The 18,729-nt window shown below is 40.9% G+C and overlaps 1 protein-coding gene across 17 annotated transcripts in view; it reads right to left on the minus strand.

The window, feature by feature from the left end:
- TRDN (triadin) overlaps positions 1-18,729 on the minus strand; it is a 162,908-nt gene that overhangs the window by 56,313 nt on the left and 87,866 nt on the right. For all 17 annotated transcript variants that reach the window (XM_083608537.1, XM_083608542.1, XM_083608540.1 and 14 more), the window contains 5 exons: positions 17,673-17,708; positions 15,354-15,416; positions 15,173-15,235; positions 12,581-12,646; positions 11,869-11,931 (listed from right to left, as the gene is read on the minus strand). In XM_083608537.1, coding sequence (XP_083464663.1) covers positions 11,869-11,931; positions 12,581-12,646; positions 15,173-15,235; positions 15,354-15,416; positions 17,673-17,708 — 291 coding nt within the window. The remainder of the gene's footprint in view (positions 1-11,868; positions 11,932-12,580; positions 12,647-15,172; positions 15,236-15,353; positions 15,417-17,672; positions 17,709-18,729) is intronic.

Genomic DNA, 18,729 nt, shown 5'->3' on the forward strand with positions numbered 1-18,729 from the left:
GCAGCAGAATTGTTAAGAATTCTGTTAAAAGTGTAGTGCAGCCTTTACTGTGCCCATTAACCATCACAGAAGAAGAATATGCAATAATTATGGTTTTCAGTATATTATATCCCAAGCTGTCTCATTAAACCCACAAACATGCTTTGATCAGGGGGGAAAACATTATGAAAGATGTTCATTCTATGCCACAAGACTAGCTCTTCAGATCCTGCCTATCACATCTTTCCTGATTGTGTGCATCTCTATGCACAAACAGGGGGGAGTTCAGTGCTAATCTAAAATCACTGTTTGTTCATTAGCGACTATTTAACACAATTTTGGAGTGTACTGTCACATTGTACACAATAATTTGCCAAAATGTGCATTTTATGTGTACTTCAGAACTTTCACACAAGAGCAAGTATGACTAATATGGTTTCTACTGGCCCATTTTAGCAAAGGGTGTCATACACTCTCTTAAGTGCACTCTCTTAAGTGCTCAACCACATATATTTATTGCAATTATTTTCAAGAATATCTGCACATACCGCTAAGTCAATCATTATACAACACTTCATAGAACTTAATAGCTCCAAGTCATCAAAAAGAAAAAATGGAGGATGGCGCTGCATGAAAAGGAAGGGAACTACAATTCCAGCTGCCTAAAACTGTACACACATTGAAATAATCACATAATTAAGGATGCAATGGAATACCTTCCATTTATCTCTAACAAATTGTGTTGTTTCCATTGATCTCTCAAAGATGAGACATTATCAAATTCAGCAGTACATGGCTTAACATGCAAGAGCTTCAAAGGGACAAATTTCACACAGGACAAAATGGCGGAATTGTGGTTTGAACCACAAATTCTGCACCTGTGGTTTGGATTAATGCACATTAAAATGCAAAGTAAACATAATTCCCCCCCCCCACTACCTACTTGAAGGTACGCATGAGTAGTTTTTAAGACCTCTCTAGTCCTTTTCAGAAAAGCATATGTGGGGGCTCAAACTGGATAGGGATGTGCCCATCCTACTACCCAGTCTGAGTCCATATATGGATGAATAGAGCATCTGGAAAATTCAAATGTACAGGGACACAGATCTGAGCTATACAGTTCAAAAGGATTGTGTGATTCATCTTTTGCTGAGCAGTAGGGATTCAGGCTGCTGAGGACTGACTTACATGTTTGAAAGTTCCATCAGTATTTGCATGCTAACTTGAGGTTTGAAGTGGTACAGTCCAGCAGGACTTGCCAGAGTCTGGAAATGGAATGGTTAACTCTTTGTAGTCCTTGATAAGATTTGGTAGTTTTGTCCGAAGTTAGTAACTTGCTTCTAAATATTTGCAACCAAAAAATTATGTGGGTCATCACTGGGATTTTTGGGTTATCACCTAGGTACCAATTTCCACTGAGAGGTGGTGTGTGTGTGTGTGTCTGTGTGTGAGAGAAAAACACTAGTATTTTGTTGTGTCGTGTGTGTGTGTGTGTGTGTGTGTGTGTGTGTGTATTGCATTCCTATATCTGAAAGCAGAAAGGAGCAAAAGCTAGACAATGCCAGAAAACATAAAATGAGGCAAGCTTTGCAGGTGCAGGGGAAGAAGTGTGAAGGAATGGAGATGATAAGAGTGCTAAGGGCTAGGTGTGAAGTAAGGATGAATCAGTCAGCAGTCCACAAGCTAAAACTCAAAAGGTAAGAGCATCAGTAAAAACAGATAGCCAAAATAAAAATTATGCCTTTGTTGTTATTTGTTATCTCAAAACTTCAAATACCGCAAAGGCCTTAACCCAGTCTCCATTTCATGCTGAGCGCTATAAGATATCCCTAATCATCAACTGAACTCCTTGATCTCCCTTCCTCATAAACCACTTGCTTTGGAATATAGTGATATTTAATAGGAAGAAAGCAATAACATAGGCAAATAGAAAAGCCCAAAATAGAGTAATGGATATTAGCCACAAGGGGTCACCAACATTTCTTTTGTGAACAAAATCAAATCTATTAACATAAAGTTACATGAGACTTTAAAGAGGTCCTTTCTCCTCAAAACATCAAGAAGTTTAAAAATTGTCACAGGACTTTTTTAAATGTGTCTATAAAGCAGAGTAACAAAGGCCAACTTGCGAGAGAATGGCTTGGCCTTTTCTCCTCATTTCCCATGTATCGGTGCCCTTTTGAAAGCTGCAGAGATTGGCATTTCAACATCACAGTATTGATGACAATATGCCTGCTGTCATGCTATGCAAAAAGGCAGCAGGGAATGCAAACACAGGCTTGTCTCTGAAGCCTGTTCTGTGCTCAGATGGCAATACGGTTGATCCAGATATAGCCAATGATAGCCACGTATCTCCAGGTCGTAGGACTTGTTAGGCCTAAGCTATGTAAATTGTTCACCATGTGATAAAGCCATCCTTGGACCACACCACTTCAGACTACAGAACATGTTAATGAATGCACCCTAGTTGTGGTTGTGGTTGTTATTGTTATTTATTTTTTAGAGTTTTAAAGTTCAACACTGGGGCTTTAAACCAGTCCCAGAACAAACTGTTATCCATTTGTTTTGGTATTCTCTTCTTGTAATATGACCAGAAAGCACTCACTTAAGAAGATGGAAGGGATCTTTGAGCTCATGTAGTCCAATCCCATGTTCACAACAGGATTTATAATGCAGGTTGCAACTACTGCATCCCAGACAGATGGCTGTCTAGAGTGAAGGAAAGCCCACTATCTGCCAAGGCAGTATGTTCCGCTGTCAGGCAGCTCTTTCCATTAGGAAGTTTCTTTCAATATTCAGCCCAAATCTGCTTGCCTGTATTTTCCACCTATTGGTTCTAATCCTACCCTCTGAAGAGGACAAGTCTACTCAATCAAAGATTCAGGCTTTTGACAGTCACTTAACACTCCAACAGCTGTGAAACAATCTGCCATCTAAACAGGTCTGTGCAACTATCACACCATGCCCAGAGCAGTAGAAGGCTGGTCTATGTGGATTTTCAAATAGGGTTGTGCCAGATATTTGTTTTGCCGGTTATGTTTGTTTAAACAAGGCTTCCAAGTCAACAGCAGAATTGTCTGGTGTTGTGATCGCTGTGTGTTTCCTCCAGACCAATTAGCACCATGTTTTTGCATTATTGAAGGTCAGAGGATTAATGTGTTTTATCTATGCGAACATTTTAAAAAGCTAATTAACAATCCTCGGGTTCATTTTGTGTTGAAGAGTGAAACATTCAGTATTAGTTTACACTGCAGGAAATGAGAGCGAATAGAAGGAAGACTGGAATAGAGTAAATACGAATGCAAATACGTCTCGCATTTAGAGGGATTCGGTTCAGTGATGCACCATGGATGAAAGAGCCCGAATTCTGAATTGGCAGAAATCTAAATATGTATTTGGCAATTAGAGGAACCTTTTAATGAGCCTGCAAAACAGTGACCTTTAAATACAGAAAACCAGAAGGCTGTATACGGAGAGGTTTTGAAAGGGTGTTGGCAAACCATTTTCTTTTCTTAAAAAAACTATATTTTAGGTGACTGCCTGTCAAAATAGTCTTATATTTTCCAAGGAAAGATGGCTAATGTATGAAATGCAAGAACTCATAGAAGCAACCAGCATATGTGAAATTTGGCAGGGCAGATAGCAGAAGAGGAGCAAGAAAGCTGTTATAATTGACTCCTGTCTTCACATATCTCAACCTTGGGAAAGAAATCAGTATTTTCTAACTGAGCGCCATCTCTTTCCTTTCATAGATTTTCTGTCTGTAGATGTCTCTGCCTTCTCAAAGCTAGTCTGTAACAACTTATGCTTTCCTACCCTCACTTATATGAAAGCTCTTTCCTGCTTATTTCCCCATCTGTTCCCTCAGCAGAGTCTCCCCACTTCGCTCTTTACCTCCTTTGACCCCTATCCAGTATTCCAAGTCCAACACACTCCTGTGTTTGTGCCCTGGAAATTCAAAACCTCCTCCATTCCTTCCATCACACAGGCTTCGGTTACTGCTAGTTTTTGCTTTGATAATAGTGCACAATCAATATTAAAGAGAACTCTTGCCAAGGGAGGCATTAGGGTAAAAAGTCTTCACAAAGAGACGCAGCATCGCCTTCCTTTAGTTTTTTTCTTTAGCACAGATGTTGAACTGAAGGAGGTCCTCCTTTCAGCAAGCTGCATTTTTATTATTTTATTATCAGGTTCTGCCTGCAAAATGCTATATGAGGGATTGAAAAAAGAAAACAACTGGGAAATCGGTAGATATTTGTGCATGCAAGTGATATATCTTTCATCAGTCCCATATTCATTCATTTATTCTCTCTCATCCTCACAATAAAGCAAAAGGCTGCACACCTACACACACTTACTCATGAGTAAGCCTCACTGAAATTAGTGGGTGTAACACAGAGAGAATGAACACACTATTTAAAGACTTGAGGCATTACCTATAAAAGTAACTTAAACACATGAGGAAGCCAGTGGAGATGAGTGTGCAAGATCCTAGGGACATAGGACAATTCCAACAAAGATGGAAAATTAAGCAGAAATTCCTGCAGTTTCCAGGTTCATCTGTGATCATAAATGGGAATCAACTGAGCAAATACAATTGGTGTTTGTTCACATCGTTGGCTTTTAGAAGTTCACAAATGATGCATACTTAATGGGTTTTTTTTTACATTGTTTAGACGCTTCCTTTATATTTAATTATATATTTATATTTTTATTTAAATAAGTGTAAATTATGTAATGTGTGTTGCATAGCTGACAGCATGACAGAAACATAATATTTGGCAGATTATTATTTGATGTATAATTTGACAGAAACCAAACTGCAACAGAATGGAAACATATTGAATATATTAAAATGTCATGCATTAAAGGTTTCCCTAAACAGCACTGCCTTCAGATGTCTTTTAAATGTCAGGTAGTTGTTTATCTCTTTGACATCTGATGGGAGGGTGTTCCGCAGGGAGGGCGCCCCTACCGAGAAGGCCCTCTGCCTGGTTCCCTGTAGCTTTGCTTCTCGCAATGAGGGAACCGCCAGAAGGCCCTGGGCGCTGGACCTCAGTGTCTGGGCAGAACGATGGGGGTGGAGACGCTCCTTCAGGTATACTGGGCTGAGGCCGTTTAGGGCAACTGAAAGGCAACTGAAATGATGACAAAAGGGAGAGGGGCTACTGTGCTTCTCCCCACTGCCTTGCTACTGAGATTGCCTTGATTCAATCTTATTCCCTATGCTACTTAACATCTACTGTATATGTTATTTTTGTGCTTTTATATTGTAAACCACCCTGTGATCTTCAGATGAAGGGCGGTATAGAAATTTAAGTGACAATGTTAATAATAAAAATAAGATGATGAAGAAGAAGAGGAGGATGAAGCCACTGGTTCTGTCACTAAGGGATTTGGGGGATGAGGTATTATTAATATGTGGGCTCTAATTCCCCCCCATCTGAATGAGATGTAGAAATAGAGTATAGACAGTATTGGGCAAGGTGGCTCAATGGTCTCATTAGGCTCAGTTTAAGGCAGCTTTCTATGTTCCTATATTCCTAACTCTTCTTTAAATAAGTTGTGTGCAGATGACTCAATGGGGACAAATCAATGTGCATGTGTCTGAGACCATGCCCTTGGCCTCCTCCCCAGCCTCCATAATTAGGTTTGATCTTATCCACAGACCCCCAAATTGATTTCCCAGCATGAGTTGACTGCACCGGATAATATGTGCTGATTTAATGGGTAAAGTTTCTTTCCTTTGGCAAAATCGTTTCAACAACCCATGATAAATAAATAAAAACTGTTAAACACAAGAAATATATATTCCGAAATATGTACCACAGACTCACAACTTGAATTCAGCTTTACGTGCTTGGCTAATAATAAATATAATAATGATAATAATAAGTGGGTTGGCATCTGCGAAGGGGATGCAACGATCCATTGCACTCACCTTGGGAGAGTATCTGGCGGTGCATGGAGAGTATTCAGTGGCACTGGTATGAGCAATCGGAGGTTCTGAGAGAGTCTGTTTTGACTATATACAATTTTGGCTTTAACCCCCCCATGCAAGTTGAGAGTTGATTGTATATCAGCCATTAAACACATACACACAGTATCAGTCCCAACAAATACTTTGATTTAGCAACTGTTGCGAAAAGCCACAGGCCACGACACAATTAGAGTGTGGACAATGGCCTAACAAATAGACAAACCTTATTCCAACTAAGATGCTGCACTCTGGCTACTCTGTTATCCTTATATAATCCTTCCATCTTGACTGGGTCACATCTTACCTCCTGATTACCATGTCCCCCACTCTTAGGATTAGTAGTTCTTTCATCTCTGTCTGCCTTTCTAATATATACACCAGGAGATGTCAAATTCCCCAGGTCTTAGTCATATAAGCACAACAGAATGTTGGGACAGTGGGGTGAAGTATTGATAACCAATGGGGGTGGGGGAGAGAGAGAGAGAGAGAGAGAGAGAATATCTTTGTATTCAAATCATTGAGAAAACAATGACCTCTGGTTTTGAACTGGTGCACAACCAAAGGGATGTAAACAAATAATTATTTAGCAGTGTTGCCCTCCGAGGGGCATGCACCAGAATAAGACAAGCACTGAAGAAGTTTTAACGAGCTTCTAAGGTGAAATTCCTGTCAGAAGCAGCGTTTATACTTCTGTGTTTGACAGATTGCGTTCCTTTGTTTTTAGCAAAATGCTGCAAATAAAAACCAACAATTTATCTAAAAGAATCCCACAAACCATCTCAGGAAATGAGACCTAGTTGCTATGACCACACATTAAAAAGTGTAGTTTGTGCTGCATTATCTGAAGGGTAAATGTGGCAAGAATTATTGGTGTATCAAATCAACAAACAGAGAGAATTTATTTAAACTGGGACATATATGCAGCATGTGTACCTAGAATATATATATATATATTAATACTACAGTTTATTAAATTAAGAAAAACACAGATCTGTAGGGGTGGCTTATATCGTGTTTTGGCAGATTCTTTTGGAAAGTGAGTCATAAACTGTTAGTAACTAGACAGATGAATACTTTTACTTCGTATTGCATAATTCTCTTCAAGTGGAATATGATAAGGGGAAAAACTGCATTCTTACATAATATGCAGTCTGAAATACAATAAATTGTGAAATGTTGATTGTGATGATCCATTTTAAAAAGGCAGTACAGAATTGGAAAGGAACATTTTCTAAGTACTCATTTGAAAAAAAATATTGTGAAGCAGATTAGAGAAACAAACTAATACACCACTTCTACATCTAATTAACTATGAAAACTCATGCCATTATAGGCAAGTAATCCTGAGCACATGTACTAAGGAGTAAGGCTCCATGAGGAAAGTTGTGCCTACTTCTGAATAAAGGTGTCTGGGATTTCTCTGTTGCTGCTTTCACAAAACACACAGAAGTAACTTTTGAATTTTGGGTACCTATTTAATGGTATTTTTATCCCACTACCTTCATTCAGATTTTCCAGTTGCCAATCTGCCACAGCCTCATGGGAGAACCAAGGGAAGGAGCTACACTCAGTTAATTAACATATATTGTTATAACTGAATTAGAAACTTGTGACACCAGATAGCTCTGTGGAGCAGTCAAAAATAGCCTATGGGATTTTACATTATGAGCTTTATGACGTATCTTCCTGTAACATTTTTTTTTAAAGACATGTCTAGATCCAGCCAAGGTCTTTCACTTTGAGCAAGGGCCTATTATTCCTTTTTCAGACTTGTGCCTTTCAGAAGCACATAGATGTGTGCATTGGTTAGATCATGTAGCTGAAACAGCTAGATAGTAGCACTTGCATTTAATATAGCTGTTTTCTGTATTCAATTCATTGACTGCTATTTGTATGGATTACAGTAAAATGCATTCTCCATGTCACTTTTGTTAAGAACTCTTATTATTTATGGCACCACAGTGTTTTGCTTCTTGCTGCTAGACTTACATTATTCCCAGTATAATATTTCTAGTAAGTCTCAATGAAAACATTACTATTTATTGATGTGAGCGTGCATTTAGAAAGGCAATCCAAAGGGATGATTCACAACTAATTCATATGTGGGTACAACTGTTGGAATCAAGAGACCAAGTTGTGGCCTTTGCATGGTTCCCTAGTGAGGCTGTTCCAAAGTCAGCAGTTTGATGAATGCAGCTTAGTAAGTAAGCAATATAGTCCCTGGTATACTTTTCAAAGATATTTTAATCATGGGGAGGGAGGATCTCTGTACCAAGTGATTTTGCATAGGCCAGACTGAAATGGTTCACTGGAAACTTTTTTAGCAAATTTGGGAGATTCAGTGATGGATAAAACGTCTGGAAGGAAATGGGATTGTTTTGAAGAACCACTTCAAACTGCTGCAATCGGCAGCCAGGCAGGCTGTCATATTTTCCCAGCAGAGGCAGTTTCAGTGTAGCACAACTGGTTCCGTTGCACTGGGCAATGTGCTGCAAGGGGTGCCACAACAATACTGTAGAACAGAGTGTGGGGGGCCACCAAATTTTAGCACCATACAGGGTGCTGCTGAAATTCGAGACCCCAAAGTCCACCACTGCTTCCAGAATGCTTCAGATGCAACAATGCTCTGTCATAATGTGGCATCACTAACTCAGGTACTGTTAGAGAAAATAGATGGTGGCTGTCACTGTTACCCAGGAAGTCTTTTTGGACAATTCTGTAAGGTTAGGAGAGAGTTCTGTTTCTAGATTTCAACGACAGCCTTTATGATTTTTAGCTGGATAAGGGTTAAATGGCTGTAGCAATGGTTTCAGTGGCATTTGTTTTTAGTGCTAATGTATTTTAAATGTTCCAGGTAACATCTAGCTGCATGGTTTTCAAATACTACATTTTGAGAGGCCTGAGCCTTTGTTGAGTTAAAACTCCAAATAAATGGAAGAACTAACAGCTCACAGTGCTAAACTCCTTTGCATGTAAATAAATATACTTCCCCCGCTTAATGAAACTTAAATCTGGGTAAATCATGTCTAATACTGAAGCTTATTATTGCTTAAGTGCAAGCACACTGTCATTTTAATTTTAGTTTTTTGCTTGTAAATCACAGCCATAGGCTTAGTAGCTATGGAGAGGCTGAATTAATTTGTCACGATTTTGGACTGGTGTGGAAAAAAAGAGCTTCAGTTCCACATAGGCAAACCAATTTTTATATATGCCTAGTAGCCATATTGTTATAAATTATATTATACTATAATATCTACATATGACATTTACATAATGTTACAAAAGCCATTTCTCAATTACATTTTTTGCCTTCTGGAATTAAAAATGCACTTTCAATAACATCCTTCTTTGTGCAACGAGCATGAGCTTATATCAACATATTGTAATGACGGAATGAATTTGTGTAGACACTCCCCAAATCTCCATAGGAGATCAGCTGCTACAGGTATGAATGGCTTCCCCATTTATTGCAATACTGAAGGTAGCTCTGTGCATTTTGGAAGGGGATACACATAGGAGGCTGACTCCAATTCTGCATTGAACAAGGAAGTTCTTAAGAATGCAAGAACTCTGCTGGTTCAGACCAGAGGCCTATTTAGTTCATCATTCCGTTACCACAGTGGCCAACTAGTTGTCTATGAGAAGTCCACAATCAGTACATGAACACACTAAAACTGCCCTGCTTGTGTTGCCCAGCAACTGCTTTTCGGAGGCATGCTGCTTCTAATCAGTACTGGAGATTAATAGTAGCTAGTGGCTGTTGATAGCCTTATTCTTCCTGAATGTATCTGAATCTCTTCCACAATCATCCGAGTTGGTGGCCATTACAACATCCTGAGGTAGCAGAAGGAGCAACTGATGCAGTGCTGCATCTTAGCTGAGAACATCTACTTTGGGGGGATTTAGATCCAGTCCTGAGATGACATTTTACACACATAACTTGAATTAGACTATGCCTTTGCTTTGGCTACTGACTCAAGGTAGGTAACACCAGTTTACCTCCAAAAACAACCATACTAGGCTAATACATCCACTAACAAACTGACATGAAGGCTAGACGCCCATTTCACTCACTTAAGACAATGGACCATCAACCTCACTGCCTAACACCAAAATGTTATTATTTAAGTATCACAGAACCAAACAGTGTGGTGCTTATGTGGTTTTCGAGTTGACTGCTGAACAGCAAAGGCAAAACTCAAGAGTCATCTTCAATGATAAAAACATTTCAGTGGTTCTAAACTACAGCAGTGTCAAAACTAAGAGCAGATGTTTCGCATGCAGAACCTGGCAGGGCAGAGAAAGCCTGATGTCTAAAACCCTGGAGAGCCAACCGTAATATTGAGCTAAATGGCTTTACAGTGGTACCTCTGGTTATGTACTTAATTTGTTCTTCAGGTCCGTTCTTAACCTGAAACTGTTCTTAACCTGAAGCACCACTTTAGCTAATGGGGCCTCCTGCTGCTGCTGTGCCACCGGAGCACAATTTCTGTTCTCATCCTGAAGCAAAGTTCTTAACCCGAGGTACTATTTCTGGGTTAGCGGAGTCTGTAACCTGAAGCGTATGTAACCCAAGGTACCACTGTATTCAGTATTTACAGCATCTTTTTGGGCTCTTAATAATAAAATTAAAATGAAATGATCTCCAGGAACTATCAGCATAGCTGTTGGGTAGGATGGAACAATTTAACCAAATGCAAGTATTCTGAGTATATGGGAGGGAGATATAGCCTCTGCCGGTTCCTCCCAGTGCTCCCAAGGTGATCAGCACAGTTGAGACTGACAGTGCTCAGCACTAAGTGCACAGATCTTAATCACCAGCCCCAGCTGCTGGATTCAGAGATCCAGCAATGGGCATTATGCACAGCACCCTTTTATGAATGAAGCTACTGTGCCACAAGAAGATGCACATGCAAAAGCTTGCATCTATATGAAATGTCGTTGCTGGATATTTGCGGATGTCCTTGCAGCTAAAAAAGTTTAACATGTTTAAAGCAGCATGAATCTGTGAGCAGGTAAAGGTGAGCAAAGGGAGCGGGTGGTGCTGTGGTCTAAACCAATGAGCCTCTTGGGCTTGCTGATTGGAAGATTGGCGGTTCAAATCCACATGATGGGGTGAATTCCTGTTGCTCTGTCCCAGCTTCTGTCAACCTAGCAGTTCGAAAGCACACCAGTGCAACTAGATAAATAGGTACTGCTGCAGCAGGAAGGTAAACAGCATTTCTGTGCACTCTGGCTTGCGTCACGGTGTCCCATTGTGCCAGAAGCAGTTTAGTCATGCTGGCCACGTGACCCAGAAAGCTGTCTGTGAACAAACGCTGGTACCCTCAGCCTGAAGCGAGATGAGCACCACACCCCAAAGTCGCCTTTGACTGGACTTAACTGTCCAGGGGTCCTTTACCTTTACCTTTTAAATCTGTGAGCACAAACATTCACATCTATTTCCTTCTGTTCATTAGGTAACTAAGTATGTTGGTTGGTATTGTGCTCATAGTTATTCTTACGTAGGACTTGGCTTTTATGCTCATTATTTCATCTAAAGAACTGCCTGCATATGTCACTCTCCTAATAGAAATCTTCAACTGACACCTAGAAGTTATTTTGTTTTACTGATTGCAAGCCAAAGCAGAACTGCTCTGTAGATGTAGAGGGTGTAGCAATTTTAAAATATTTAATACTATAAAACAAAATAAAGAACATATTAAAATGCAGTTTAGCTATAAAGCAGAAAACTAGATAAAAGTGAGAAGCATTTCTGTCAAAAACACTGAATTCATAACATTAAAAAAATCAGAATTTAATGAGCTCATAATTTACATACCTACCTAATTTAAACTTTTAATGTCTAAAAATGTACACATATAATAATGGGATTTCAGAGAAGAGAGTGACAGATTGATATTTCTTACCTGCTTTTTTAACTTCGGGGACAGCTGTCTTCTCAGGAGCTTTCTTTCTTTCCTCCTTTTTTTCTAAAAAATAATTAAAAGGAAGCCATTTTATATGCTAGAAATATGAATCACACACTTCAATGTGCATTCAACCAAGCACAAGGAAGAAAATGTGACATTCTCTGATCTAAATAGCTTCTCCCCAACTATTTTAGTTTCCTAGTCATAGAACAAGGTTCCCAATCCAGATCCCTCTGGGTCAAACTAGGGCCCTATCTGCACTATATATTTAAAGCAGAATCATACCACTTTAAATAGTCATGGCTTCTGCCAAAGGAGCCCAGGAACTGTAATTTGTTATGGGTGCCCAGAGTTGTTATGAATAGGAGACCCTTCTCCCCTCAGAGCCTCAGTTCTCAGATTTCCCTGGAAAGGGGGGTCAATTTTTAAACCACTCTGTAAATTGTAGCTCTGTAAAGGGAATAAGGGTCTCCCTGCTGAGGGAGGGAGAGGGATGGAGAGGGAAAGAATGTGCACGCTGGAGATCCACGCGGCGATTCCTGAACCGTCCGCAAGCCGGATCCAGAAGGCAATTGGGCCTGATCTGGCCTGCGGTCCTTAGTTTGCTGACCCATGTCGTACAGTATGCTATTGCTGTCGTGAACACACCCACCCCAACTATAACTGGTTGAATAATATAATATAAAACAAGCACCTTCAAATAGCCCACCTTTTGGTTTAATTTCAGAAACAACCTTCTTCTCATGGGTTACCACCTCCTTTTCTTTTTCTGTTTCTAAGAGAAAAATAAAAAGATGGCTTTGTGTCATAAGGACCCCATGTACCATTTTTGGTTTCATAAAAGTTAGACAAATACGTCATAGGAGCAAAGGGGATGGTGTGTGTGTGTGTTTGTGTGTGTGTGACACACAGAGACAGAGGGAGAGAGAGAGCGCGCGCTTCTGTATTCCACCCCAAGGCTCACTGGTGCTCATGCATATGTAGTGCTAAACTATGGTTTCTTGTTGCATCTTGGTTCCAAGTAATGTGTTTGTTTATTTTTGAAATGCATATCCTGCTTTTCTCTATAAAACAAATGCAAAACAGCTTACAAAAAAGTTTGTAGAATACATTGTTGTTGTTGTTTAGTCGTTTAGTCGTGTCCGACTCTTCGTGACCCCATGGACCAGAGCACGCCAGGCACTCCTGTCTTCCACTGCCTCCCGCAGTTTGGTCAGACTCATGTTTGTAGCTTCAAGAACACTGTCCAACCATCTTGTCCTCTGTCATCCCCTTCTCCTTGTGCCCTCAATCTTTCCCAACATCAGGGTCTTTTCCAGGGAATCTTCTCTTCTCACAAGGTGGCCAAAGTATTGGAGCCTCAGCTTCAGGATCTGTCCTTCCAGTGAGCACTCAGGGCTAATTTCCTTAAGAATGGATTGGTTTGATCTTCTTGCAGTCCATGGGACTCTGAAGAGTCTCCTCCAGCATCATAATTCAAAAGCATCAATTCTTTGGCGATCAGCCTTCTTTATGGTCCAGCTCTCGCTTCCATACATTACTACCGGGAAAACCATGGCTTTAACTATACGGACCTTTGTTGGCAAGGTGATGTCTCTGCTTTTTAAGATGCTGTCTAGGTTTGCCATCGCCTTTCTCCCAAGGAGCAGGCGTCTTTTAATTTCGTGACTGCTGTCACCATCTGCAGTGATCATGGAGCCCAAGAAAGTAAAATCTCTCACTGCCTCCATTTCTTCCCCTTCTATTTGCCAGGAGGTGATGGGCCCAGTGGCCATGATCTTAGTTTTTTTGATGTTGAGCTTCAGACCATATTTTGCACTCTCCTCTTTCACCCTCATTAAAAGGTTCTTTAATTCCTCCTCACTTTCTGCCATCAAGGTTGTGTCATCTGCATATCTGAGGTTGTTGATAATCAGTGGCGTAGCGTGGGTTGTCAGCACCCGGGGCAAGGCAAGTAAGTTGCGCCCCCTAACCCGTGGATTTGCGCCCCCTAACCCGTGGATTTGCGCCCCCTAACCCTAACCCCCAGATGTTGCGCCCGGTGCGGCCGGGCCCCCCTGACCCCCCACGCGACGCCACTGTTGATAATTCTTCCGGCGATCTTAATTCCGGCTTGGGATTCATCCAGCCCAGCCTTTCGCATGATGAATTCTGCATATAAATTAAATAAGCAGGGAGACAATATACAGCCTTGCCGTACTCCTTTCCCAATTTTGAACCAGTCAGTTGTTCCATATCCAGTTCTAACTGTAGCTTCTTGTCCCACATAGAGATTTCTCAGGAGACAGATGAGGTGATCAGGCACTCCCATTTCTTTAAGAACTTGCCATAGTTTGCTGTGGTCGACACAGTCAAAGGCTTTTGCATAGTCAATGAAGCAGAAGTAGATGTCTTTCTGGAACTCTCTAGCTTTCTCCATAATCCAGCACATGTTTGCAATTTGGTCCCTGTTTCCTCTGCCCATTCGAAATCCAGCTTGCACTTCTGGGAGTTCTCGGTCCACATACTGCTTAAGCCTGCCTTGTAGAATTTTAAGCATAACCTTGCTAGCGTGTGAAATGAGTGCAATTGTGCAGTAGTTGGAGCATTCTTTGGCACTGCCCTTCTTTGGAATACATAAAGAATACATAAAGCCCAGTAAAACAGTCCAAATCACTCAATATTTAAAGGCCTTAATGCCAGGTAGATGTACAGTACATTCCCAGGCAAAATTACACAATTAGGTCAGCACTATACCCAAATTGCTTCCACATGCTTCGTTCTTTATGGGTGAAATTCAGCTGTGTCGATCTGTCAGCAGAATTGACACCATCGTCAGAGCAAATTCCATCCCCAGCCTCACTGTACACCCCAAAATCTGCCCCAGAGTGTTTGAGGAAGCTATGGAGAAGATTTGAGGCATGGGGCTAGGTATGGCAAATACAATGGGATGCTGCCACAAAGCTGTCCTCCCAACACTGGCATTGCTGTCATTTACCTGGATGGTGCAGGAGCAGGTCAGTGGTGAGGTCAGCATTGCACCTGTACATCGATGGGAGCACTGGATTGCCTCTGCTAGTCCACCCCAAAAGGCCTGACCTCACCATCACACCACACCACTCACCCTATTCAGGTGGCAGCAATGCTGGGGTCAACAAGGTAGCTCCGTTGCACCACCCCTGCATGGAAGGAGGGTGCAGGGAGAGGAGAGGAAGGGGCTAAAGTGACTGCTTATCTGAATCCATCCAACGAGGCAAGTATCCATCATACAAATTCAGTTCAGTAATGATCTAGCAATGTCATACTTGTGCAGATAGCTTACCTTTCTTTTTAATTTCAGGAATAACTTTCTTTTCATGTGTTACCTTTTTCTTTTCTTCTACTTCTAAAACATGAATCAAAAGGTGATGATTTGGCTTTGCATCTTACGGAATTACAACAGGCAGAGTTTTTTGAACATCAGGTCAATTAACTGCCACATCTTAAAACCAGAAACACCCTACCTTTTGTTTTAACTTCAGGAATAGCTTTCTTCTGTTGAACCACTTTTTTTGCTTTTTCTTCTTCTAAGGAATAAATGCAAAAGGCACTGTTTCACTATGCATGTCTCACTTAAAATGTATGGATCTTTTATTTTGAGGATCAATTTCCACACTTGAGGAAAAATAAGAACTTAACAGGACCCAAACCCAGAAAGAATGCAAAGGTAGCAAATGTTGCCTGGCCAAGTTGATAGCACATATCAACACAAGGGCAGGATTCAACTAGGTTGTTGCATGTGTGGAATGAGGTCTGCTTGTGCCATGGAACTTTCCCCCATTCTATTCCCCGTGTCCCCTGAATCTGCTCTGCAGGGTTGGGGGAAACTCCAGAACAGGCTTAGGGAGCATTTGTGGGGCCTGCAGAGGTGGAAAGGGTGGGAAAGTCTTGTGCACGAGCAGACTTTTATCCCCATGTGCATACCCACTAAGAACTACATTGAATTCCAACCAATATATGCCAGGGCTGCAATTCAGTGAGGCATTCCCTATTCATTTTAATGGGGGAAGGAGATGCCTGCAGCCCTTGCATTAGCCAATCTGCTTCTTCCCTTGAATTTAATAGGACAGGGCAAGATGTCCAAGTAAGAATACGGTGTGTGCATGGGGAGCTCTGAATCAGGTTGTGTATCCCTGGTGCTTTTTTTTCTGGGAGGACGCAGGGGTATGTATACCCCTAAACATTTTGTGAAGTTTGGCCTCAGTATGAGTAGGAAAATGAGAGTACCCCTAAGCACTTTTATTCCAATAGGTTTGCTTATTGTTCGGGTAAGCAGTCATTTACCATGTAGTCTTATTGGAGAAACACTAGACTAGCAACACCTGCAACTTTTGAAAGCAGAAGATATTTATTTTGCATTATCCCCCTGCTCCCACCCTGGAACGAGTTTGATGAAGAATGTGTGTGAGCTCCTGACTCAAGCTTAGTAAACCGTAGCATCTGGCGTGGTCGCTGACACATTGCCAAAAAATTATAGATAAAAGAGACACAAATTTACATTAAAATGGCTTATGTATATGTATAGGTGTAAATTAAGAAATATTTACTTTCCTTTTCAAGAGAAATATAGTATAGCTCACTGCAGTGAGAAAGATATGGACAGTAACCTGTGTGTCTACTGAGACTGCTGTCTGAATACTAGTGGTCGAAAACCTAAAACACCTCCTCTCCTCCCCTTCTATGGTTCTTTAGCTTTTAAACTGGGCTTGGACTGGCCAGCCCTTAAAATAGAGTCAAATAAAGGAATGTCTTCAGACAGTTCTTCCAGTAGAGGACTATACCCTGTAAAACACCCAGTGTGTGCCAGAGTTTTACACCACTGGGCTGCAGATGGTACTTATATAATTGGATGCTCCTCATACCATTTTTAAAAACCCCTACATATAGAAAAACTAGGTGTCAAGATATAGACTAGGCCAGATTCCTTCTCCTGGACACCTAATTTTCTATGTGCATTTGTGTTGGAATAGTGATGGTGTGGAGGCATTGGAGCTGTCATGACTGAAGTAATACACTTTAAGCCCTGTTCATGCAACTGAATATGTGGGAAGAGGAGCATGGGGGAAGAGGAGCGTGGGAATGCAAGAGGAAGTCCTGCCCCTGAATCTATTCACATCCGTTCAATTAATCATGTGAACAGGCCCAGTGTAGATTAACACAGATAATCAGAAACCCTGTTTTCCTTTGTTTTTTTTTCTCTCTCTCTTTTTGCCATGTGCCTACTCAAATGAGCAAGCATATGCACATAAGGTTTTTGCAGGGTTTTTCTCTCTCTATGTGCAATATAATGCAAACCAACATAGAAATACCAACCCAGCAAAAACAAAAACAAAAACGGGGGGGGGGGGGGGTAGATCCATGGTTTCATTTTGGGGTGTGATGGCCTGTCTAGAGTAGTATAAGAAGGTGGCACAAGTGCCTGCAGGGAGGGGGGAAGAGAAAGCAGCAAATATTCTCATTCTCCTTCCTCCGCAAGGGAACCTCCACTGGATCGCAGTGCCTTCCATGAATGGAAGAAGCCCTTTGCCAGATGGCCAATTTGGATCCAATCCAGTGTCTCCAATAAAACAAACAGAATCTACATGCTCTCAGTATGCATTAGGATTTGTTCCTGTGAGCAATTAATGATGCACAGGTCAAGAACTGAGCTTGCTGTTGAATTCCTGCTTTATTCACACACACATGTAGTGTATCTAGACTAGTCATATGAAGAGAGCTTCAGTGAGAACTAGGTATCACTGATAACCTAAAAACAAAAGAAAACAACAATTTATACTACTTACTTATTGGCTTTGTAGTTGTCACATTAGGTTTTCCAACTGCATGAGCAAAATAATATAAATATTATTTTTTAAAAAATATATAGTTAAACCAAGGAATAGAAATAATAAATTACAAAGGCTGAAAAGCACAGCGGGTGCTCAGAAGCTCTAGCAAATGTGATTGAGAATATTATAAAACAGATATTTTCTCAAGCGCTAGAAACCACATAGTCATTTTGCATATAGCTTCCATAAATATAAGCAAAAACTGTAGGGGCGGGTAAGGGAGTGTTTAGAAACTTGACAGAATTTGCACGAAAACCAAATTGAATCTGCCTGTATGACAAACAATACAGTTCTGTGATATCTAAAATGCAATGGTATCTCCATTAAACTGTTTAGTCACATGAGTAACTCCATTTTAGACCATTTTTCTTTTCACTTCACAGTGCATGGGCCAACTCAGGTTGACCAATTCAATCCACCACAAGTATATCTACAAGACAGATATATTCTGCATGTAAAAAGGATACTGCTTGGATTAAAAGTCCTCAAATCTAGCACCTTGGCATAAACCCATGACCTTCAGAAAAGGGCCATCGCTCTGTGGCAGACCAATGCAGAAGGTCCTAGGTTTAAACCCTGGCATCTCCAGATACCTCTGGGAAAAGAGTCCTGTCTGAAATGCTGGAGGGCTGCTGTGAGTCAGTGTAGACAATACTGAGCTAGGTGGGCAAATGCTCTGAGTATAAGGCAGTTTCTTGCATACACATGCTTGTTAAGGGATGCTTAATACAGTAAGCTCTGACTGTTTATGAACACCTGTTTATAAAATGTAATGTCTCCCTTTGTATGTCCAACAGTCGATCTGTACTATTAGACTTAACAGCAACTACCATCTGTTCTGCGTATGGCTGGATTTTTGCCAAGGCCCACTTCCCCCTGCAACTCCCATGTTGCCTTCCATCCTGTTCTAGAAGATGCCTCTTCTGAACCATAAGTCCTTCCATGTGTGCAAGGACACCAGTTGGATTCCACCCTGTCTGTATAGTGTCCTTACATAGTTTAGTCACTATAT

The sequence above is a fragment of the Podarcis filfolensis genome (genome assembly GCF_964270895.1).
Source record: "Podarcis filfolensis genome assembly, chromosome: 3".
Classification (NCBI taxonomy): Eukaryota; Metazoa; Chordata; class Lepidosauria; order Squamata; family Lacertidae; genus Podarcis; species Podarcis filfolensis.